Source organism: Barbus barbus (genome assembly GCF_936440315.1).
Source record: "Barbus barbus genome assembly, chromosome: 40".
Taxonomy (NCBI): Eukaryota; Metazoa; Chordata; class Actinopteri; order Cypriniformes; family Cyprinidae; genus Barbus; species Barbus barbus.
Genome location: NC_136718.1, coordinates 14,500,497 through 14,520,524, shown reverse-complemented (window position 1 = coordinate 14,520,524; position 20,028 = coordinate 14,500,497). Strand labels below are relative to the sequence as shown.

The window sequence follows — 20,028 nt, the reverse complement described above, 5'->3', positions numbered from 1 at the left end:
ATGTGAAAAATTATGATTTAATCTTTAAAAGATCTATTGCGGCAGAAATCGCTTGCTAATAAGAAAATTCTTGTGTGTTCTTGCCTGTGTCTGAGACAAAAGAGTGAGAGCTGGAATAACAATCGTCTGCCTTTTCTCCGTAATTAGCCCCATTCACACTCCACTGATAAAGAAAGATGATGGAAAGAGAGAGATAGGGAGGGATGAGGTAGACGAGGGGAATCAGCGACGGAAGGGATTATGGTAAATGCAGAAGCAGTAGAGGGCGAGAGAGGAGGCTGTTGGGAGGTGGAATGGTCAAGTGTTATCATGCTCCAGGGTCTTTTAATAGAAGTTTGCACAGTGTGATCCTGGTGTGGTGTCAGATAATGTGTGTGACTGCTTTGGTGCTCCAGGGGAGGGTTTGAAGTAGGATTTAATTGAGTTGATAGAGGCTCTGGGGCGGTGAGCAGAATTGAAATTGTGTTTGTAACTGGAATTCAATTTCAACACAATTTATTTAGGAACAATACACTGAATTTAAATGAATTCTTATTAAACCTTTTCTGAGAAAAAAGCACAAGGATTAATGAACGAAAAACAGAGAAAAGAACAGAATTGGGATGGTTGAGAAATTAAACGAAGGTCATTTATTACTGAAGCCTTTGTTCTGTTCTTTTCTCCCATGCGTGAAGCTCATAAAGCTAACAAGCTGCATGAGGTTACAAATAGATATCTCATTTCATTCAAACTCTAGACATGTACATCAAATTATACAGGCTCTTTTTTCTCAAATTATACAGGATCCGTCCATACAGCATGACAGCAGTAGGGTACGACAGGACCTTGAATGTCTCCCTTTTGTTTTTTCTGATCCCAAAGTGTATGACTCCTCGAAAATATGTATTCTGTTTTATCACAAATTGGCAGAGGCACAATTTGTGAAAAATAAATAATAAAAAAACATGAAAATATAAAAGTGTTGACGGGCAAAAGTCCATCGGGAGGTCGGTGCCAATAGCCTTGTGGGCAGCATGCCGACATATAGCGCTACAGGTGTCCTGAGTTCGAATTCCAACTTAAGCACCTTTCTCTGGTCTGTCCTATCATAATAAAATCTTTTAAAAAAGCCCATTGAGAGAGCTACATAGAGCTGATATAGTACAGCTATCAAAGCACCTGAGCTTGGGCAAAATAGGCATATTCAGCTATATTTGGTATATAGCAATGTCTTGAGCAACATTTATAAACATAAATGTGTATAAACATTTCATTGTATTTTCCTCTTTAGCCAACATATTTGACTATTTCTTTTCAAGATGCAATAAAAGGGGTTTTGTACCTCAAATGTGACCCTGGACCACAAAACCAGTCTCAAGTTGCACAGGTATATTTGTAGCAATAGCCATCGTATGGGTCTAAATTACTGATTTTTTTTAATGCCAAAAATCATTAGGATATAGTAAAGATCATGTTCCATGAAGATATTTTGTAAAATTCCTACCGTAAATATATCAAAACTTAATTTTTGATTAGTAATATGCATTGCTAAGAACTTCATTTGGACAACTTTAAAGGTGATTTTCTCAATATTTAGATTTTTTTCACCCTCAGATTCCAGTTTTTCAAATAGTTGTATCTTGGCCAAATATTGTCCGATCATAACAAACCATACATCAATTGAAAGCATATGTATTCAGCATTCAGATAATGTATAAATCATTTTTTTTTTAAATATTGACCCTTATGACTAGTTTTGTGGTCAAAGGTCACCAATATTATCCTGGAATAACTAATGATAAATTCACCCTGGTAAATTAGATTTTTATTAGTCCCATAAATCTACATTTTAACAAATATTAAAAACTACATTTTAAGGTAGATCAGTGAATCCTAATTTTTTTTTTTGCCATAAACAGATGTTCAGCAAAGTGTTCTGGTTGTTATTTTTGTTATAAAACTTAGAATACATGAAATATTGTGCATTGGAGGAACTTCATCCCTGTTGTACCCTACTAAATTGCTGCTTCATTTCAAAAGATTTCTTTATTATTTCACTATGAATAGTTATCCACATAATGATCTGAGTAAAATCACCAGCAGATGAATTCATTATCAAAATGGGAAGCACAAATTGATGCCTGTCCTGGGAGTGTGATTCTGATGTATGAGCAAATTGTCCATGCATCAGACTTCCTTCGCCATCTCTTCGATTATTTTCTTCATCTGGAAGAAAAATCAGGTGTCATAAGAATATCCTAAACATACATATAGTTGGTGTGAGTGGTGTATTCATCAGTATTTGGTTTGTGTATGGCTGTATGTGTGTGTACAAGTTTGTCCTTGTGCAGACTGCTCTTATCACCTCTTTCCATGTGATGACGCCACACAGCCGCCCATTCTCCGTTATAAACAGACGCTGCTCACCTGTGACACTCATGATGCAATGAGCCTGACAGAACACACACAAACACGCATTATAGTGGAACACTGGAAAAAAACATACACAATGTAAAGTGAACCAGCTACCATGTATTCTCACTGCACCTGCTTTACAGTGCTTTCAGGAGTCAGATGTAGCCGCACAGGTTGAATAGAACATTCTTCCTCTAGCTGTTTACATAAACCCTACAAGAAAAAAGATTTAGTGATGATAAGCAGATACGTTATGTGTCAGATTTTTGAGCCGAGAGGATTTTAAATGTAATTTGAAAAAAATGGTAACACTTTACAATAATGTTAAATTAGTTCAAATTAAATACTTCATTAACTTACAATGCGCAGCAGATTTGTTACAGCATTTATTCATCTTTGTTAATGTTAGTTAATAAAAATAGAACAGTTCACTGTTCAAAATGTTTAATTATTCTAAAGTGTTACCAAAGTTACTAGATAAATAAAAATGTAATGCTTTTAAAATAAATTGTGTCTCGTATTCTTCAGTTCATATGCTTAATTGCTGACAATTTGATCATTATACTTGCCCTCATGCTTTTTTCCGTAAAACACATTTTGCTTGATTTACTATTTTAAAAATTATGGTTTCATATTTGAACCTTATCTCCTTGCATTCTAATTGAAAATTTTAAAGGGATAGTTCACCCAAAAATGAAAAATGTGTCATTAATTACTCATCCTCATGTTGTTACAAACCCATAAGTCCTTCATTCATCTTTGGAACACATATTTGTGATGAAATCCGAGAGCTTTCTGTCCCTGGATAGAGAGCAACGCAACTGACTTTAAGGCCCAGAAAGATAGTAAGGACATCGTTAAAATAGTCCATGTGACATCAGTGGTTCAACCTTAATTTTATGAAGCTATGAGAATACTTTTTGTGTGCAAAGGAAACAAAAATAATGACTTTATTAAACAATTTCTTCTCCTCCGTGTCAGAATTCGCTACACGTTCACAAGTACCACGATGCATGTATGTGCATTCCTCTGCTTGTAAACAAGGCGCAGCGCATCTGGGTTCTAGGCAGTCGTGACCTAATGGTTAGAGAGTCAGGTTGTGGTTCGAGTCTCAGGTCCAGCAGGGATTGTAGTCTCTTCCACCTTCAGTACCACGATTGAGGTGAGACAAGGCACCGAACTCCCAGCTGCTCCCAATGGCTTGCCACTGTTTTGAATGTGTGTGTGTGTGTTCACTACTGTGTGTGTGCACTTGGATGTGTTAAATTGCAGAGCACAAATTCAGAGTATGGATCGCCATACTTGCCACACGACACTTCACTTAATTTCATCAGAACGCTGGCTCCTGCATCAACAGCACATGTGTCGTGGTATTATTGTGAATGCACTTCAAAGACTGACACGGAAGAGAAGAATTACTGAATGAAGCCAGTCATTTTTTGTTTTGTTTTCTTTGCACACACAAAGTATTCTCGTAGCTTCATAACAGCTGAACCACCGATGTCACATTGTCTGTTTTGATGCTGTTCTTACTACCTTTCTTGGCCTTGAATATGGTAGTTGTGTTGCTGTCTGTGCAGGGTCAGAGAGCTTTCGGATTTCATCAAAATTATCTTAATGTGTTCTGAAGATGAACGAAGGTCTTATGAGTGACATGAGGGTGAGTAATTAATGACAGAATTTTTTAATTTTGGGGTGAACTATCCCTTACGGCTTGTCTCACTACTTAAGAGTTACATGAAGAAATACTATGTTTCTATGGGATGATTCACATGTTTTAAAAGTTCACCCCAAACTGAAAATTGTCATCTTTTACTCTCATGTCATTCTAGACCTGTATTGTGTAGTTACTTTCTTCTAAAGACATTTTATAGATTGTTTCAAGTGTATAAGGCCTACAGTCAAACCAGAAAATATTCAGACACCATATATAATTTTTGATATTTTTTTACTAGTGGGTGCAGGACACTATAGTTCATTTATGTAAGTGAGGATAGCAAAATAAAGTAAACTGTGACATACTATACCCAAAAATTCTTCATATAGTGGACTACTAGTAAAACTGACAAAAATTTGGGACCAAAGATTATTCAGACACTTTAACCCGACCATGCTTTGAGTTTTTCTTTAATTGCTAATGCGACCATTTTACACCACAGACTGAACAAAATTAAGCATTGCTTGGTAATTGGTTGACCTAAATTGGTATTGTCTAATCAGCTGACAGCTATTCAGCCTAATTCATTACATACCTTTCTATCAAAATGATCTGACATTATCCAGATAAATTTGTTCTAACAGTTTAACTCTGAGTTCTTGTCATATTTTATTACCATCTAAACTATAGCGAATAAACTGTCATAATGTGAGAAATGTTGGAAGTGTCTGAATAAATTTTGGTTTGACTGTATATAATGCAAGTCAGCAGGGTCCAAAACAACAATGAACTCCACTGACTGTCTTTTGTATTTGCAAAAAACACTCATGTGCGAGACACAAAAAATCAGTGAAACTCTACACAGTGCTCAAAAATGTTAATCGTATAGCGCATGTTTACATAGGAAGAACCAATTAAAAAGAATCCAGCCTCTGAATTGAAAATGCTTTTTCATTATTTTTTCAGTAACTTTGCACAATTCTTGTTATGATGGGTTCAATTACCTCATTTCTATGCTGATGCAGACACTCATGCAGCTGTGATTTGTTGATTGTACCCAGGAAAATAGGGGAGTCTGGGAGACAAGAGAAAAAGTAAATGACATGGCAAAGCCAGAGCCTCAGACTGTCAGTCTCATTTCATTCAATAGCACCATCATTGTACTGTACTGGAACATTATCTTGAGGGTGCAGTCTTGATTGTTTCTACTCATCAGCATGCAATCATTTGGCCTTTAGCTCTTATTGGCACACATTTCATTGGCTTTCACTCTCTTCTGTCAAGCAACAAGGTGCCATTAAAGTCAAAGAGGTGCAATTGTGTCGTTGAGCTGGTGATACAGTATTCGTTAGACTCACCGTGAGAGTCCACCACAGGAAATTCATTGTCTGCGCTGTCGTTTAGGATGTGCTTCAGACTCGCCAGTGTCTCTGTCCTCTCCAGAACAACTCCTGCTGGGATCACAAACTGCTTGATCTGAACATTGGCCAACCTGTAGGACAGCGTTCATGATGAAAACAGTTTACTATCCAGACATCACTGCCTTGATGTTTCCCCTCACAATCTTGTCATCTCAAGAAAAATGCAGGTTAATTTCAAGTCATAACACGGTGGAGCCTGAAGGCAGACGAGCAGACGGTTAACTCACTTTGGACAAGCACGGATGAGAGATGGCAAATGCGGGAGCTGTTTAATAAGGGATATGCCGTCGTAGAAAGATGGACGGTGCTTCGCACGAGCCACTGCATTGGATACCAGCGTGGCAACCAGAGCGGGGACGGCGTGAGAGCACTGGCCGGTCATTTCCACAGCCAGTAGGGCAGGAGAGAGCGTGTGTGTCACAGCCCCAGAGAAGGCAGCTGCTCCTGTACACACATACATGCACATCAAAATATGGCCCCATCAATACATGTAGACAGGCCTTATCTTCTCTGTGAGCCTGCTGTGTTGATAAAATCCCCCGGTCAGAAATTTGACAGGATAATAAGTTTGTTTACCTGCTAGCGCGTAGCCACCCGGGTTTATCAAACTCTTTCCTGATGAGATTCCATCTGAGAGCAAATAGGCCATGCCCTCGCCTACCAAACGCCCCACCGCAGCACCTAAAACAGACAAATGCTGTTTCATTGGGGCTTTTTTCAAATACCTTTTGGTCTGGATTCACTGAAAACTGCATATAGTTAAACTACTATTTAAAATAATACATTATAAACTATTATAACCATATTTTGCCAACTACCTTTGAGTGTAGATGCCTAAGATATTTAGCAGAACAAAGGATTTTATTTGTTTGTTTCATTTACTTAATTTAAATTAGTTTCAATACTTTATTATATTTTATTATTATTTATTTTATTTTACTTATTTTTATTTTTGTTTTCAAATTTTTATTTTCTAAAAAAAAACATTTTTTTCAAATACATGTTATTATTTTTGAATTTTCATTTACTTTTTCAAATATTGTGCAAGAAATTATGATCCGCACTCACGAGAACAGTCTTCTTTTTCCGTTTAATTCAATCAATCACCAATAATTCAACAATCATCATCTTTCCCTATTGGTGATGATTGTTGAATTAAACGGAAAAAGAAGACTGTTCTCATTAAGTGCGGATCATAATTTCTTGCACAAAGTGACTTAACAGATTAACGCACCAATATTCAAATAATGTTATTTATTTGTTTCAGTACTTTATCATATTTTATTTACTACATAGTTATTTTATAATAACAATCATAATAATGACTTTGGTTTATTATATTTTTTTTCAATATTGTACCATATTTATTTTATTGCATTTTAATTACTATTATATATATATATATATATATATAATTTTTTTTTTTTTTTTTTTTTTTTGCATATACATTCTAAAAAATGCTGAGTTAAATACAACCCGGCGCTGGGTAAAATATGGACGAACCCAGCGATTGGGTTGTTTTTACCCAGTGGTTGGGTTACTGCCCAGAAGGCTGAGTTAACTATTGGTTAAAAACAACCCAGCATGTGTTCTGTCCAATGTTTGCCAATATTTTTAGAGTGTAGAATGATGTAAATTGGTGTGATGACCTGATTACCTACCGTAAACAAATACTGGCATGAAATAGCCAGCAGGTAAAGGCAACGTACAAGCCACAACCAGCAGCCCAACCTTACAGAGAAATCATGAAATCAGCTTATGAGAACATTTTTTAATCTATTGAACAAGCAGTTTATGAACACAATAATAATTATTGCTACTTAATACTTAATACTCATTTAATTTCACCTTTGCAGCAATGAAAAATCCTAGTGTTTGGAAGTAACTCTTGCTAGGGGGATTCCATGCCTGCCAGAATGTTTTCTGAGGTTCAGGCAGGGCAGATGCATTCTGGGAAACAGTGTACCAGGAAGTGCCATCTAACAGTGAAGTAAGTAGCTGCTTCATTGTGAGCTGTTAGAAAACAAGGAGAAATTGAAAGTAAATATATGAACAGTGAACATGTAAGTTTGATACACTGCCAGTATTCTAGAAATAGGCCTATCCTCACCTCAGCAGCTATGAAATGTCCCGCTGAGTGATAATACGTAAAGCAGGCGAGGAGAAATGCCACTATGGCTGAATAAAGTGACTTTCTGGATAAGATTACAAACAAGAGGCAGCTCTGGGTTAGATCACAACAAATATCTCCAGGCATCCAATCAAAAGACACACATCTGCTGTCAACATACAGTGCCATCCATAAATCGGAGACCATGTTGCAAATCTAGGATTAAAAATCTAATGTAAACCTGGAAATAGCATATTTTATGAATGAAGACATATAAATATTTAAAGTTACACATTGCAATTCTGAATTTAATTCTATTAAACTTGAAAAACAAATGCAAAATAGAGGCACTAGTGCTCTCACATTTAGACCTCATCTACATAGTGAGAAAGAAAGTCTATCGAATTGTACAATATGATGTCCAGTCTGTGGGAATAAATCTTTCATCTCACTCTGTTGCCAGAAGTCTGCTGATGGGTTTGTTTGTTTTGACGAAACGCAGAGCCCAGCGATGACAGAATAAATAAATGCAGCTGAGAATACTGCAGAACAGCCTGAATCAGAGGAAAACATAATCAGAACAATTACTGCTTCATGAATGCTAATAATATAACCCAAACCCTGAGGTAACAGATATGAGTAAGCAGTATTTAACTTATGACTGTCCATCACCAACATGAGAATTTACCCAAGCAGAGCGAAAATAAATATTTCAAAAGGCTGGTAGGGAAGATCAGAAGAAAAGCTGGTTTTAAACAGGGCCTGGATGGTTTCTGTGGACATATATCAAAGAAATATTGAATCACTTCTCTCATATATCCTTTTAAATGAAACCAGATTACATTAATGTGGTGTGATACTTTCAGTTCAATCATATCTAAATCAAATTCATAGCATCCCTCAAGACTGATCTAATGGCCTTAGAGCACTGTGGTGGATGAGATTACTATGAAGACACCAGTAGCATCCATTAGGGGACGCTGTAGGTAGTGTAAACCTCTCACCTTGATCTCTACTACAGACAGAAAGCAGTCTGAAGGTGATTGCGCCGCAAGCCGCTGCAAAGAAGCAGGGACAATAATCTCTGACTGAATAATGAGTCCCCATCACTTCTATACTGAACAGAACACCTATGACAATGAAACAGAGATAAAAATACAGGCAAAGGTCAACTGACAGACTGGCTGACTGATGAGACAGTAATAACTTTGTGTTTGTTTAGTTCTAAAGGATAACACAGACCACAATGACGTCAACTCACCGCTGACTGGAGCCCCAAAGCAGCTCGCGACGCCCACCGCTGACGCCACAACCAGCATTTCTCCTTTAGCTGCTCTCTGAATGAACGGAGCCACAAGAGTCATTAGCTTAAGTAGCCTTCTATACAATTTCAATCTGGTTCTCATAATGGAAAATGCAAGTGGGCTGCGTGGTTCATGTATTGCAGTGCGGTTCAGCTACCTGTTTTCCTCCACGGCAGGAAACATGCAGGCGACTCATGAACGCACCCACCATGATAGATAAATGGACAAATGGACCCTATTGAGATGATAAGTTGTACTGCAAAAGGTCAATATATTCAGAACGTCCATTTATCCATAAACTCCACATCCTCATTTGCATGTAAGATAGGTTCTTACCACTTTGCCGAGAAACACTGTGCTGCCCGAAGCTAGTGTGCATATCAGGCCGAACAGTTTAGCGAAGAGATTGGAGAGGGACAGGTAATCTGGCATGTCCATCCCTAAGAGAATAGCCCTCGCCTCAGGAACACCAGAGCCTGAGGGTCAAACACATTATGCAGGACCAAATGCACCAGACAGCCCTTCTCAACAAATACTCATGTATGATTAAACATGTCTGTTTTTAACAACATCAGCATAATCCAAAGCAATCGTCTTTATTGCTGTTAATAAATCTTTGGCAGCAGAAGTGTCATGCCCATGTAGAACTGTTTTTTAAGACAAGTGGATTATATTTAAATTATATGTATTTGTATATTTGAAACATGGTGGTTGAAATCACTTTTTCTATCTATCTATCTATCTATCTATCTATCTATCTATCTATCTATCTATCTATCTATCTATCTATCTATCTATCTATCTATCTATCTATCTATCTATCTATCTATCTATCTATCTATCTATCTATCTCTACATCTCTACCTACCCACCCACCCATCCATAACATGGTGGTCGAAATCCCTTATTCTCTACCTATCTATCTATTTTTATATATATACAGTATATATATATATATATATATATATATATAAGACATGGTGGACAAATAAGACAAGCTCTAAATATAAGCAAATATTAGGTAGGCCTAACTGAAATTTAACCTTTTAAATTCAGTGAATATATTTACTTAAAATAATTATGGAAAATAAAATAGTAATAAAAACATCCAAACTGTTGCTCTTATTTTTTACAGTGTAAAGATGAGTATCTAGCTGACCTGCAGAAAATGGGCAGATGCTATGGGCGAAGCTGGTGGACAGAGCACAAAGACAGGCTGGGTAAAGCGTCCAGCAGAGGAACTGCAGCAGGTGGTGACCCTTCAGACATCCGTACAGCCATTGGTGAGCTAATAAAAGAGAAGGACACGGGCTGAGGTTTAAAAATGCGCGATAAACGCAAGAGCGTCTAAGGTCAGGTCTGTTTTTGAAAGACCTTGCCCCACTCAGCTGCTAGAATGCTTCAGTGCTCAAACAGTTAACCGCCCCACTTGCATCTGTATGCAAATTGTGTACAAATCATTTTTGAGTGACATGGTGGAACCGCTCACCATTCAGCAGCTTGGCTACAGTCATATCCATGAAGAAGCTCATTAGAGCGGTGACGATTCCTAACAGGGCATAACAGTACCACTCCATGCTAGCAAAAGACACCAGAACCTTCTTCACATACAGCACACACTCTGCCCAAATATAAAGAACATAAATTACAGCTGATAACTGTGAGTTTATGGCATTGAGGTTTGATAAAATGACGGGGGAAATGATTCACCTCACCTCTGATTCGTGACCGCGATACTTGCCATGGTTTCCATGAACGCTCATTAGAGCTGATTAGCTTTTCTTCCACCTTATCTTGGTCTGTCTTATCTTCATCGGTGCGCTGTTCTTCATTTTCTTCAAGATGCTTTACATTTACACAAGTCTCATCCATTGTCTAAAATGCAACATGTTAGTTATTTTGATGAATGTTGGTGACCAAACAGTTGATTGATATCCATAGTATTTTTTTCCATACTATGGAAATCAATGGCTACCGTCAACTGTTTGGTTACCAATATTCTTCATTAATATCTTCCTTTTTTCTCAACAGAAGAAAGAAACTCATACAGGTTTAGAACAACTTGAGGGTGAGTACATGACACATATATATAAAAAGAGTCCAGTATGCTGCTTGGTAACAGGCATTTGTTACCATATTATTTTGTTATTCTCCTTACTTATGTATTGCAAAATAAAGTGATATGGCTACGATATGGCTATGGCAACCACTCACTGTGCTTTTAATCCACAAACTGTTATTAAGAGTACAATTTTAGCAGAGTTAAAATCATAAAATAATAATTGTTTCATGTCCACACATTTGTCATTTTTGGTGAGTTGCCATGTAAGAAGCACATTATTCCTAATAATGAGAAAACATTCTTAGAAAGTTCCAAAATATTGCAAATGATTTAATGCCAACCCAAAGTCATTTGAAAATTAAAAAAATAAACTTTAAAGAGAGCTCACCTTTCATCCAGTTGACTCATTCCACATGAAAGACTGTTGAGGTCAGAATCAACTCTGGCATTACCAGATGTAGCTTGAAAGGAAAATTAAGCTTTAACTTATTTATGGTGCACGTCCTCTCCAGCTTGCCTCTGGGCAGCCACTGAATTGGAACAATGTGAAATTGAAGTTTCCTTTTTTGTTTTCTCTGAAATTCATTTTGATCTCACAAATGTCATAGACAAAGCTCGTTGTGGCCTTTTGGAACTTTTAATTAGGCAGTTAATGAAATGACCTGTGATGTGTTATGAATCTTTGTTGTTAAGGCCGAGAGAGCAGAAAGTGATAGAACCCGGCTGACCTTTAGAATTGGCATCAGGACTCTTATAACACTCGCACGCTTTAATGAGCCCTGGTGACATTTCTTAACAGGTGAAAAGTGAAGCATGAAAAGTGTACCGAGCTTTTCTCACGCGTTGCATAGTTTAGAATGTGATTGCCCCCTTGGTCTCTGTTTGAACACTAATTCACATTGCATTAACCTTCGTTCAAGGTGAAAGCAATCACACACACACACCACACAAATTATTCACTTGACACATTGTCGCACACAATCCTTCATTTTCACTGAGTTTCTTCATTTCACACAGAATTTCCAAATCACACAGTGCTGTGGTGGAAATACTTAATATTATAATTTCGTCATGCAACAGTGCATTCCATTAAGCTATTTCAGACCATAAAAACAATAATGCATAATTTGGGTCCTGCAGCTCAATGCCATCTTATCTCTTACAAAACAAAAATATATGGTAAAAACAATATACAACAACAAACAAATATTATTATTTTTTCATTTGTAGACAGTTGGATGTCTTATTAAAGTCATGGCAATACAGTGGATTGAAATGAGATTTGACGTAACTTAAATGATCAAGTGATATAATATTTGGTAATATATCACAATATATATTTTAATTGCATGAATATTTTGCACACATTACTATGTGAATGTGACTGACTATGTAGTACACATATAGTTACATACTGTATATAGTTATACAAATATTACAAAAATATTTATACACACAGAACCATATTTTATCACATGTACCTCTTTATATTAAGAAGTTTATTCCATATAAAATTTTAATATATTAATCATTAATGTATAAGGCAATATATTTTCATTGCGTAAGGGATTTCCTGCCCTCTGAAATTTATATTATAGTCATGATGATCAGCACTAACTCAGATGATAAATTAGTCTTTTTAAACAAACAGCAAGATGCATTATTCATTTCCATGTTGTTTACACACAAAGGCAAGCAATAAAGCCACTACTGTTCCACATGCTCATATAATTTCACTATTGACTAATTTAGCTGAGGGCTCACATGGGCTAATGCTTTAATTATGATGGAGCCATTTTCGCTGCACTCTGAAAACACAAATAGATAACTTGTCTTATCGACTTGAAACAATTTCATGTCCCTTGGTTTTGGATTCTTCTCTTTAGTGTTAACCCTCACGCAAACTGTGTGACAAAAGGTGGAATTTCATCTTATTTTAAATTTAAAACCCCCTGATCATTTTGGAATTGTTTTATCCCCACTGACAGATTCAATCTGTTACTCCTTGAGGAGTGACTGGATCACAGGGTGAATATGTGTGAAATGTCGCAATAATAATCCTTCCCTCCCGCCATGACTGATGAGCGGCTACCCGCATTCTGTTCATTTTCCCTGTCAATTTCCATTCGTTTTTCTGAGATGGGTCCACACACCAGTGGTTTTTATAGAATCATGACAGCCGCAAATGCAAACAAATAAAAAAACATATATTGACTGATGCCACCAGGCTATTTAAATGCATTTTCTTTCTCATCTCAGCTTTTATTATTGTATGATTTGTTTTGGTACTATAATTCGAGACTCAGTTTTGTGTATTTACAACTGCATTGTTTGTTGCTCTTGTATTTCTGTCCCTCAGTCCTAGCAAAACAAACCATTCACACTGAGCAACAATGATAATCCAATATTATGTAATGATCAGCAGCCAACAGAATCACAAACAGTGTAACACAACACAAACTCTCTCTCTCTGAGCTTCCATGTATGTTTACATATATTGCAAGGGACCTTAGACCATTTTCAGGCCAAGGACCTGTTTTTATTGTATAAAAAGTGTTTCAATATGCATGCAGTACCAATAGTAATATATGAACATGTACTTAAAGACAGCTAAAGCCTTGGCTTCTTTATCTTTGGTTATAGTTGCATAAATATCATATAAACATGTTTTTAATGAACATTTGTTTTTTTAAATTTGATGCTCACCAAGGCTGCATTAATTTGATCAAAATACAGTAAACCAGTAATACTGTGAAATATTATATTATATCTGTTTTTTATTTCAGTATATTTTAAAATGTAATTTTATTCTTTAATGAACACCAATAATAATTGAGCATCAAATCATATTAGAATGATTTCTGAAGAATCATGTGACACTGAAGACTGGATTAGAATAGAAAACAGTTATTTTAAATTGTAATAATATTGCACAATATTGTACAAGAAATGATTATTATATATAATATTACAAGCAAACTAAAACCACATTTTGGTCTCCACATACCCTCATGCTGTTACGAAACTGTTCCCTGAGGGCTGTCCAAAGACATCCATAAATTAGCTGAATACTTGGGAGGATATCAAGTGAACTTTCTGAAGTGAGCTCACACTAAGCCTGAGGACAAACTGTGCTAGTCGCGATTATACTGTTGACTGATTAAAAGCTCTCTCTCACTCTTGCTCTCTCTCTCTCTGTTTCTCTCTCAAGCACAGAATCAAATTAGAAGAGCTTCATTGGTGACACAAGCTGTAAGAGTTAATGTTTAATGTTTTTTTGGTTGGATTTAGACAATTTGTGAAAGTCTTGAAAGTGATAGGATATTGTGTGATTACATGCCATGAGAGGCAACTATTTGTCATTCTGGACAACACAGAGACTCCAAAGAAATGTGAAAATATTAATGCCTTAATTGCAGTTATGAACATCTAAATTATGTCATCGTTTACTCACCCTCATGTCATTCAAAACCTGTATGACCTACTTTCTTCTCCAGAACTCAAAAGATGATGTTGTTAACCAAACAGTTACTAGATATCTGAAAAATATTACCTTTTAGCAGTGCATTAAACTGCATGGGCAAATTAAAGGGGAAATAAATACGTGCAATTTCTTCAATGAGCAGTAAACCAGCACCAAATTGTCTATTATTAGCAACTCTCCTCCGTAAACAAATGCCTCCTAATCCATTTTCCTAACATCATCTGTCCCTCAACTTCACACTATCATCAACATTCCTTCCATCTTTCTGTTAACCCTCTGTCTGAACTTTCATTCCTCAACGTTGTTTATGCAGAGATGATGAACACCCTCAGGACATGTGTTGACTGTAATTTTCTGATTGACAGCTTCTGATGCCTCTTGTGAGAGTGCGTTTGCAAATCACGACAAATTGCTGTGGATGGCAGGCTAGAGAGAAATGGATGGAGAGCACACGGAGCGAGAGAAGAAGGGAACGGCTATTTCAGGGAGCGAGTGTCTGGAATGTCAGCTGTTGACTCAACCCCCCGCTCTCTCCCTCCGTATCTCCCTTTCCTATCTTTGAGCCTTTGTCAGAGCCCCTTTCTCAACCTCAAACCCTCATCACACAAAACTTTTCCGACCACTGAGCCCCTCTCCCTCACACGATAATTATAGCACACTGTCATCCCACAATTAACACACACACACATACACACACACATAGATATAACAACTCTCAGGCTAGACCCAGCATATAAAAGACAGTCAGACAGACAGACAATAGCCACACCAGAGGGACACAGCTAACAGAAAGAGTGAGAAAGGTTCTGAGGCTTGAGAGTGGATTCATACAGTGTTTTGAATAAGGACGGTGCAAAACTACTTCATTTATAAACTCACAGCTCACTGTATCACTTCAAAGCTGTGACTGGATATCGATTTAAGGCAAAGAAAGCGTCTAAACACTAATGAGTGCGACCAACTCCTCTGCCTATCGATCGGAGCGCAGTTTCCACCAGACATCCTCCTCATCTTCATCCTCAACCTCAACAAACCCATACATGGAGAAGAGCCGGGGACTCTTCGCTGAGGACTTTGGATCTTTCATGTGTCCAAAAGATGCTTTGGGATTTCCAAGTGAGTTATTAAGCCTGGTTCCATTGGATATTTACAGCCTAATGTAAAATAAACTGCTTTATGTTATTTGTCTTGAGGGAGAATCTGAATTTATTGTTTATATTCACATTGCCATTTTCTGTACATAAAATAGTGGATACTGATATTACAATGTGACAACTGCATGAGGCCTGAACATTTATTTATGGTATATGAATTTCAAGACTGCATGAGACATTTGACTGTTTATCTGTGTGGAATGTGTATGTGAAGGCAGATATATTTTATATTCACGGTTGCATCCTTGTATGTGTAGAAGTGTGTGTAAAACACAATAGATATACAAGGGCACCTGGGGGACAGAGAGAGAGAGGGTAACATAGGGAATGTTTTGAGCCAGAGCAATGCAGTGACTTCACTGTTGGGGAATGACTTAACAGTGCAAGGGCGGTCTGTTGCTGAATGTAATATATATGGATATGAAGTGCTGGTCTGAGATTCACCAAGGCACATTTTCACACATCATTAGAAAGCGATATTAATGCACAAGAATGCCCATTTGTAACATAATGGTGCTTGTGTAATGTAACAGAGTATATGCATGAGATTTAATGAACTCTTTGGTGGTCTTAGGCCATTTTAAACAGAGATATTTTATGTTGTGACTTAATCAGATTTTATGTTTTGTGACTTAATCAGAATTTTGCAAACCTTAGTGACTTTCACAGTACTTTCTACATGAACACACACACAAAATCACGGAAAGAGCGATATTCTGTACAATCTACAAATAAGCCATATTACAATAGTTTTTCATCATGTCTATATATACACTACCAGTCAAAAGTTTTTGGACAGCAAGATTTTTTAAAGAATTCTCTTATGCCCACCAAGCTGCATTCATTTGATCCAAAATACAACAAAAGCAGTAATATTGTGATTATTATTATATATATTTTATTATTATTTAAAATAACTGCTTTCTATTTGAATATATTTTAAAATGTAATTTATTCCTGTGATTACTAAGCTGAATTTCAGCATCATTACTCCAGGTACATGATCCTTCAGAATTATTTTTTAAAGGTTTTTTTTAGAAAGACTATTCTTTGTCCAGCCTGATCTCATTAGTATACACTAATGTAATGTAATAATTAGTATACAATGCACAATATGGACTTAATGAATAGAAAGTTCAGAAGAATAGCATTTATCTGAAATAGAAATATTTTGTAACATTATAAATATCTTTATCGTCACTTTTGATCAATTTAATGTATCCTTGCTAAATAAATGTCACTGTGCACACAGCAGGGAGGACACAGGAACACGGATACGAGGACGTAAACTCAAATAACATGTCTTTAATGAAGACATCACAGCAAGGCAAGGCAGACACAGACAGGAACACCGGGGAGTAACGAGTAGACCAGACGAAATAACACTGAACAGACAGGACTATAAATACACAGGATAATTAACACACCTGGAACAGAATAAACTACTAATCACATATAACAAGGACAGGAAACCAACCAAATATGGGCAATGGAAACACAAGACACACACACAACAGAGGCCTGACAATAAAAGTATTCATTTCTATAATTGCATAATTTAATAATAAATATATAATGATATATATATATATAATAATATATACTGACTCCAAGCTTTTGAACGGTATAGTGTATAATGATACAAAAGCTTTTTATTTAAGATACATACTGATCTTTGGATCTTTCTATCCATCAAAGAATCCTGAAAGAAATTGTACTCAACTGTTTTAAATAATGATAATAATGATAATAATGAAATATGTTTCTTGAACAGCAAATCAGCATATTAGAATGATTTCTGAAGGATCAGAAAAGATCACTGAAGACTGGAGTAATTATGCTAAAAATTTAGCATTGTCATCACAGGAATAAATTGCATTTTACAATATATTCAAATAGAAAGCAGTTATTTTACTTTAACATTAAAAATCTTACTTTAACTTTAAACATTAAAAATCTTACTGCCCAAAAACTTTTGACTGGTAGTGTATATATATATATATATATATATATATATATATATATAATAAAAGCAAGTAATTATAAATTAAACCCAGTAATTATAAACCCAGTAATTATGTTCTAATAAGCATCTAGGGAATGTATATATATATATATATATATATACTATAGAAATAAACCTCTGATCCATAATTGAGGAATACCCAAAAGAGTATTACTTAAATGATAGTTTCAGTCACATAATATGCATTTAAATATAGAATAAAGTTGTCCGTGAAGTAAAAAAAAAATGAAGGGGGAAACATGGACATGGAATTTTGATTTGATCTGATCCAATTCTATATGCTTGGCTGTATGTTATTTAATGCTTCCGCTAATTAATCAGGAGACCATTAAGGTGTGATAACATTGGTCCATTGTCTATTGTCAATGATGTAGCAAATCAATGTATGAAGCACAGTTGACAAGTCACTTTCAAACCAAGCAGCTTTTTGTTAGTCAACGTGGCAAATGCAGTGTGACCAACTTGAGGCCGTTGTGAAATCTGTGTGGAGAAATCTTTCGCAAAATGATTGCTTAAGTGGTTTTTATTAAAATGATTGAATTTTACGTGAAAATTTGCCAAAGAATGGTACATGTGACCAAACCTTTACAATGTTGACTAGAAAACAATCTGCCAAGCAACAGCAGTGCAATACTTGACAGTAATAGGCTAATTAATATTTAAATCCCAAACATCTGTTTTTTATACACAATATAAAATTGAGATACAAGATGGCGCCAGTTGTGTTTGTATGAAACAGTGATCCTATTACTGAGAGCCATATAATAATATTACATCGTATGTTTTCCATAAGACAGAACAGGGACAGTTGGAAACATGAAGACTCTGGGAGACACGTATCAATTCACAGTGGATGTCCGAGACTTCTCTCCTGAGGATGTGATAGTCACCACCTCAAACAATCAGATTGAAGTTCATGCTGAAAAGGTAAACAGACACAGGCCTCTGCATAATACAAATGAATTTTCAGAATATTCATTCCCTTATGTATGTACTTTATTCAACAGCTTGCTACTGATGGAACAGTGATGAACACTTTTACCCATAAATGCCAGCTACCAGAGGATGTAGACCCCACCTCGGTGAAGTCAAGTTTAGGGGCTGATGGGACTCTCACTATAAAAGCACAGAGAAACACTGCAAAACTGGAGCACGCACAGACGTTCCGCACAGAGATCAAAATTTAGATCTTTCCTCTCCTGCTGTATCTGTTTTCCTGTGATAAATGACCTTGATAATAGTTACTTAGTCCTGCTTTGTCATTCCTCCATGACCTTCTCTCATTACTTCGCATTAGACTTGGGTGGAATTTAATCCTGTCACATGTATTCGAAACATTTAACACAAATGCACTGCTAACGTCAATTCCCTGCTAAATATATATCACCTTACAGTACACAGTGGGGTCCAAACGTCTGAGACCACAAAGAACATCTGTGATTCAAAATCCAATTTAAATCTGTAAAGAAACATAACATTTTAGGATTTTGAGAGTATGAAAGAAAATGTATGTCTTTAAATGAATAAGAAATGTTTCAAGGATGCACTATTTCTGTCACTAAAAGTAATCAAATTTGTTAGATTGATCACGTGACTCTTTCTGCAGATGCTGCTGTTCTTGCATCCATTTAAATCATGCTGGAGAACATGATCATCAGGCTTTATACAAATGTGTGAAGTTCATGTAGCTCGAATGCTGCTGTCATGAAATCAACAAGAGGACAAACCAAATACTAAAGTATTTTTAAAAAGTTAACTTTTCCCTCAAACTTTTTGCAGATAATGTCATTTGAAATGCATTGAAAAGCATTTTTAGTGGGTGTTTAAGACTTTTGGAGCTTGTTGTATGACAAACAATCAGAAGAGAAACCTCTTCATTGAACTGATTGCTATCAAAAGGTATATTTTCGAACTGTAACACTGTGTTATGTTGGGTGATTTAACACTATTTTAGAAGATAATAAAACCAGAACACCTTTGATGAGTATTTTGAGCTTGTGAGTCAATGATTTGGGTCTTGTCCTCTTCCATTACATTGGACATCATGAGCAAATGACAGGTATTCTGTGTCTCTGAGCACTTCTTCTATAAATAGAGTTGGCCGTTACTATTCAGCCTTATCATCTACTATTTTTGTGCTTTATGTCATCCATCAATAACCTGTTACTGTGTTGCATCACATACAAATGTATGCAAATAAGCACTTGTAATAATACATATTATGCCATTATTTCTTTACAGTTCTTTTGAATCTAAGCTTAATCAGCTGAAAATGCCCAAACAACTTTAAAACCAAAATGGGAGACCAGCTAAAACAAGAAAACCAGATAGTTTAGGCAATGTTTTCCAGCACTTAAGAGTGTGTATTATATGAACATTACATGAATTTTAGGCCTATTACTGATCTGGGAACGTA

The 20,028-nt window shown here is 36.1% G+C and overlaps 2 protein-coding genes across 3 annotated transcripts; one reads left to right on the top strand and one right to left on the bottom strand.

The window, feature by feature from the left end:
* Positions 1-470: 470 nt before the first annotated feature.
* Positions 471-14,729, bottom strand: LOC306859170 (chloride channel protein ClC-Kb-like). Of its 2 annotated transcripts, XM_079400065.1 has the most exons (21): positions 13,956-14,084; positions 11,337-11,478; positions 10,602-10,761; positions 10,376-10,507; positions 10,046-10,174; positions 9,223-9,362; positions 9,044-9,121; positions 8,844-8,919; positions 8,587-8,712; positions 8,271-8,355; positions 8,035-8,136; positions 7,583-7,667; positions 7,321-7,485; positions 7,134-7,203; positions 6,049-6,153; positions 5,700-5,916; positions 5,410-5,543; positions 5,056-5,126; positions 2,527-2,607; positions 2,345-2,431; positions 471-2,205 (listed from the first exon to the last, which is right to left on the bottom strand). In XM_079400065.1, exons 3-21 carry the CDS (start codon positions 10,756-10,758, stop codon positions 2,167-2,169), a joined length of 2,079 nt encoding a protein of 692 aa, XP_079256191.1. In that variant the 5' UTR covers positions 10,759-10,761; positions 11,337-11,478; positions 13,956-14,084; the 3' UTR covers positions 471-2,166. The 2 variants fall into 2 exon arrangements, with proteins under 2 accessions (XP_079256191.1, XP_079256192.1); XM_079400066.1 differs by lacking the exons at positions 11,337-11,478; positions 13,956-14,084 and adding an exon at positions 14,502-14,729.
* A 68-nt stretch (positions 14,730-14,797) lies between these two features.
* On the top strand, positions 14,798-19,789 carry LOC306859169 (heat shock protein beta-7-like). The gene is made up of 3 exons (XM_079400064.1): positions 14,798-15,548; positions 18,406-18,539; positions 18,620-19,789. The coding sequence occupies exons 1-3, from the start codon at positions 15,380-15,382 to the stop codon at positions 18,797-18,799; spliced, it is 483 nt and encodes a 160-aa protein (XP_079256190.1). The 5' UTR covers positions 14,798-15,379; the 3' UTR covers positions 18,800-19,789.
* The last annotated feature ends 239 nt before the right edge of the window (positions 19,790-20,028 follow it).

What these genes read in the sequence shown, in the direction of transcription:
- LOC306859169 (XM_079400064.1), top strand. Translation starts at nt 15,380, where the DNA reads ATGAGTGCGACCAACTCCTCTGCCTATCGATCGGAGCGCAGTTTCCAC. An exon ending in AGATGCTTTGGGATTTCCAA is followed by an intron (nt 15,549 to 18,405) that starts GTGAGTTATTAA and finishes GTTTTCCATAAG; the next exon opens with ACAGAACAGGGACAGTTGGA. An exon ending in TTGAAGTTCATGCTGAAAAG is followed by an intron (nt 18,540 to 18,619) that starts GTAAACAGACAC and finishes TTTATTCAACAG; the next exon opens with CTTGCTACTGATGGAACAGT.
- LOC306859170 (XM_079400066.1), bottom strand. Translation starts at nt 10,758, where the DNA reads ATGGATGAGACTTGTGTAAATGTAAAGCATCTTGAAGAAAATGAAGAA. An exon ending in CCTGCCGTGGAGGAAAACAG is followed by an intron (nt 8,920 to 9,043) that starts GTAGCTGAACCG and finishes CCGTTCATTCAG; the next exon opens with AGAGCAGCTAAAGGAGAAAT. An exon ending in GCGTCATCACATGGAAAGAG is followed by an intron (nt 2,206 to 2,344) that starts GTGATAAGAGCA and finishes TTTTTCTTCCAG; the next exon opens with ATGAAGAAAATAATCGAAGA.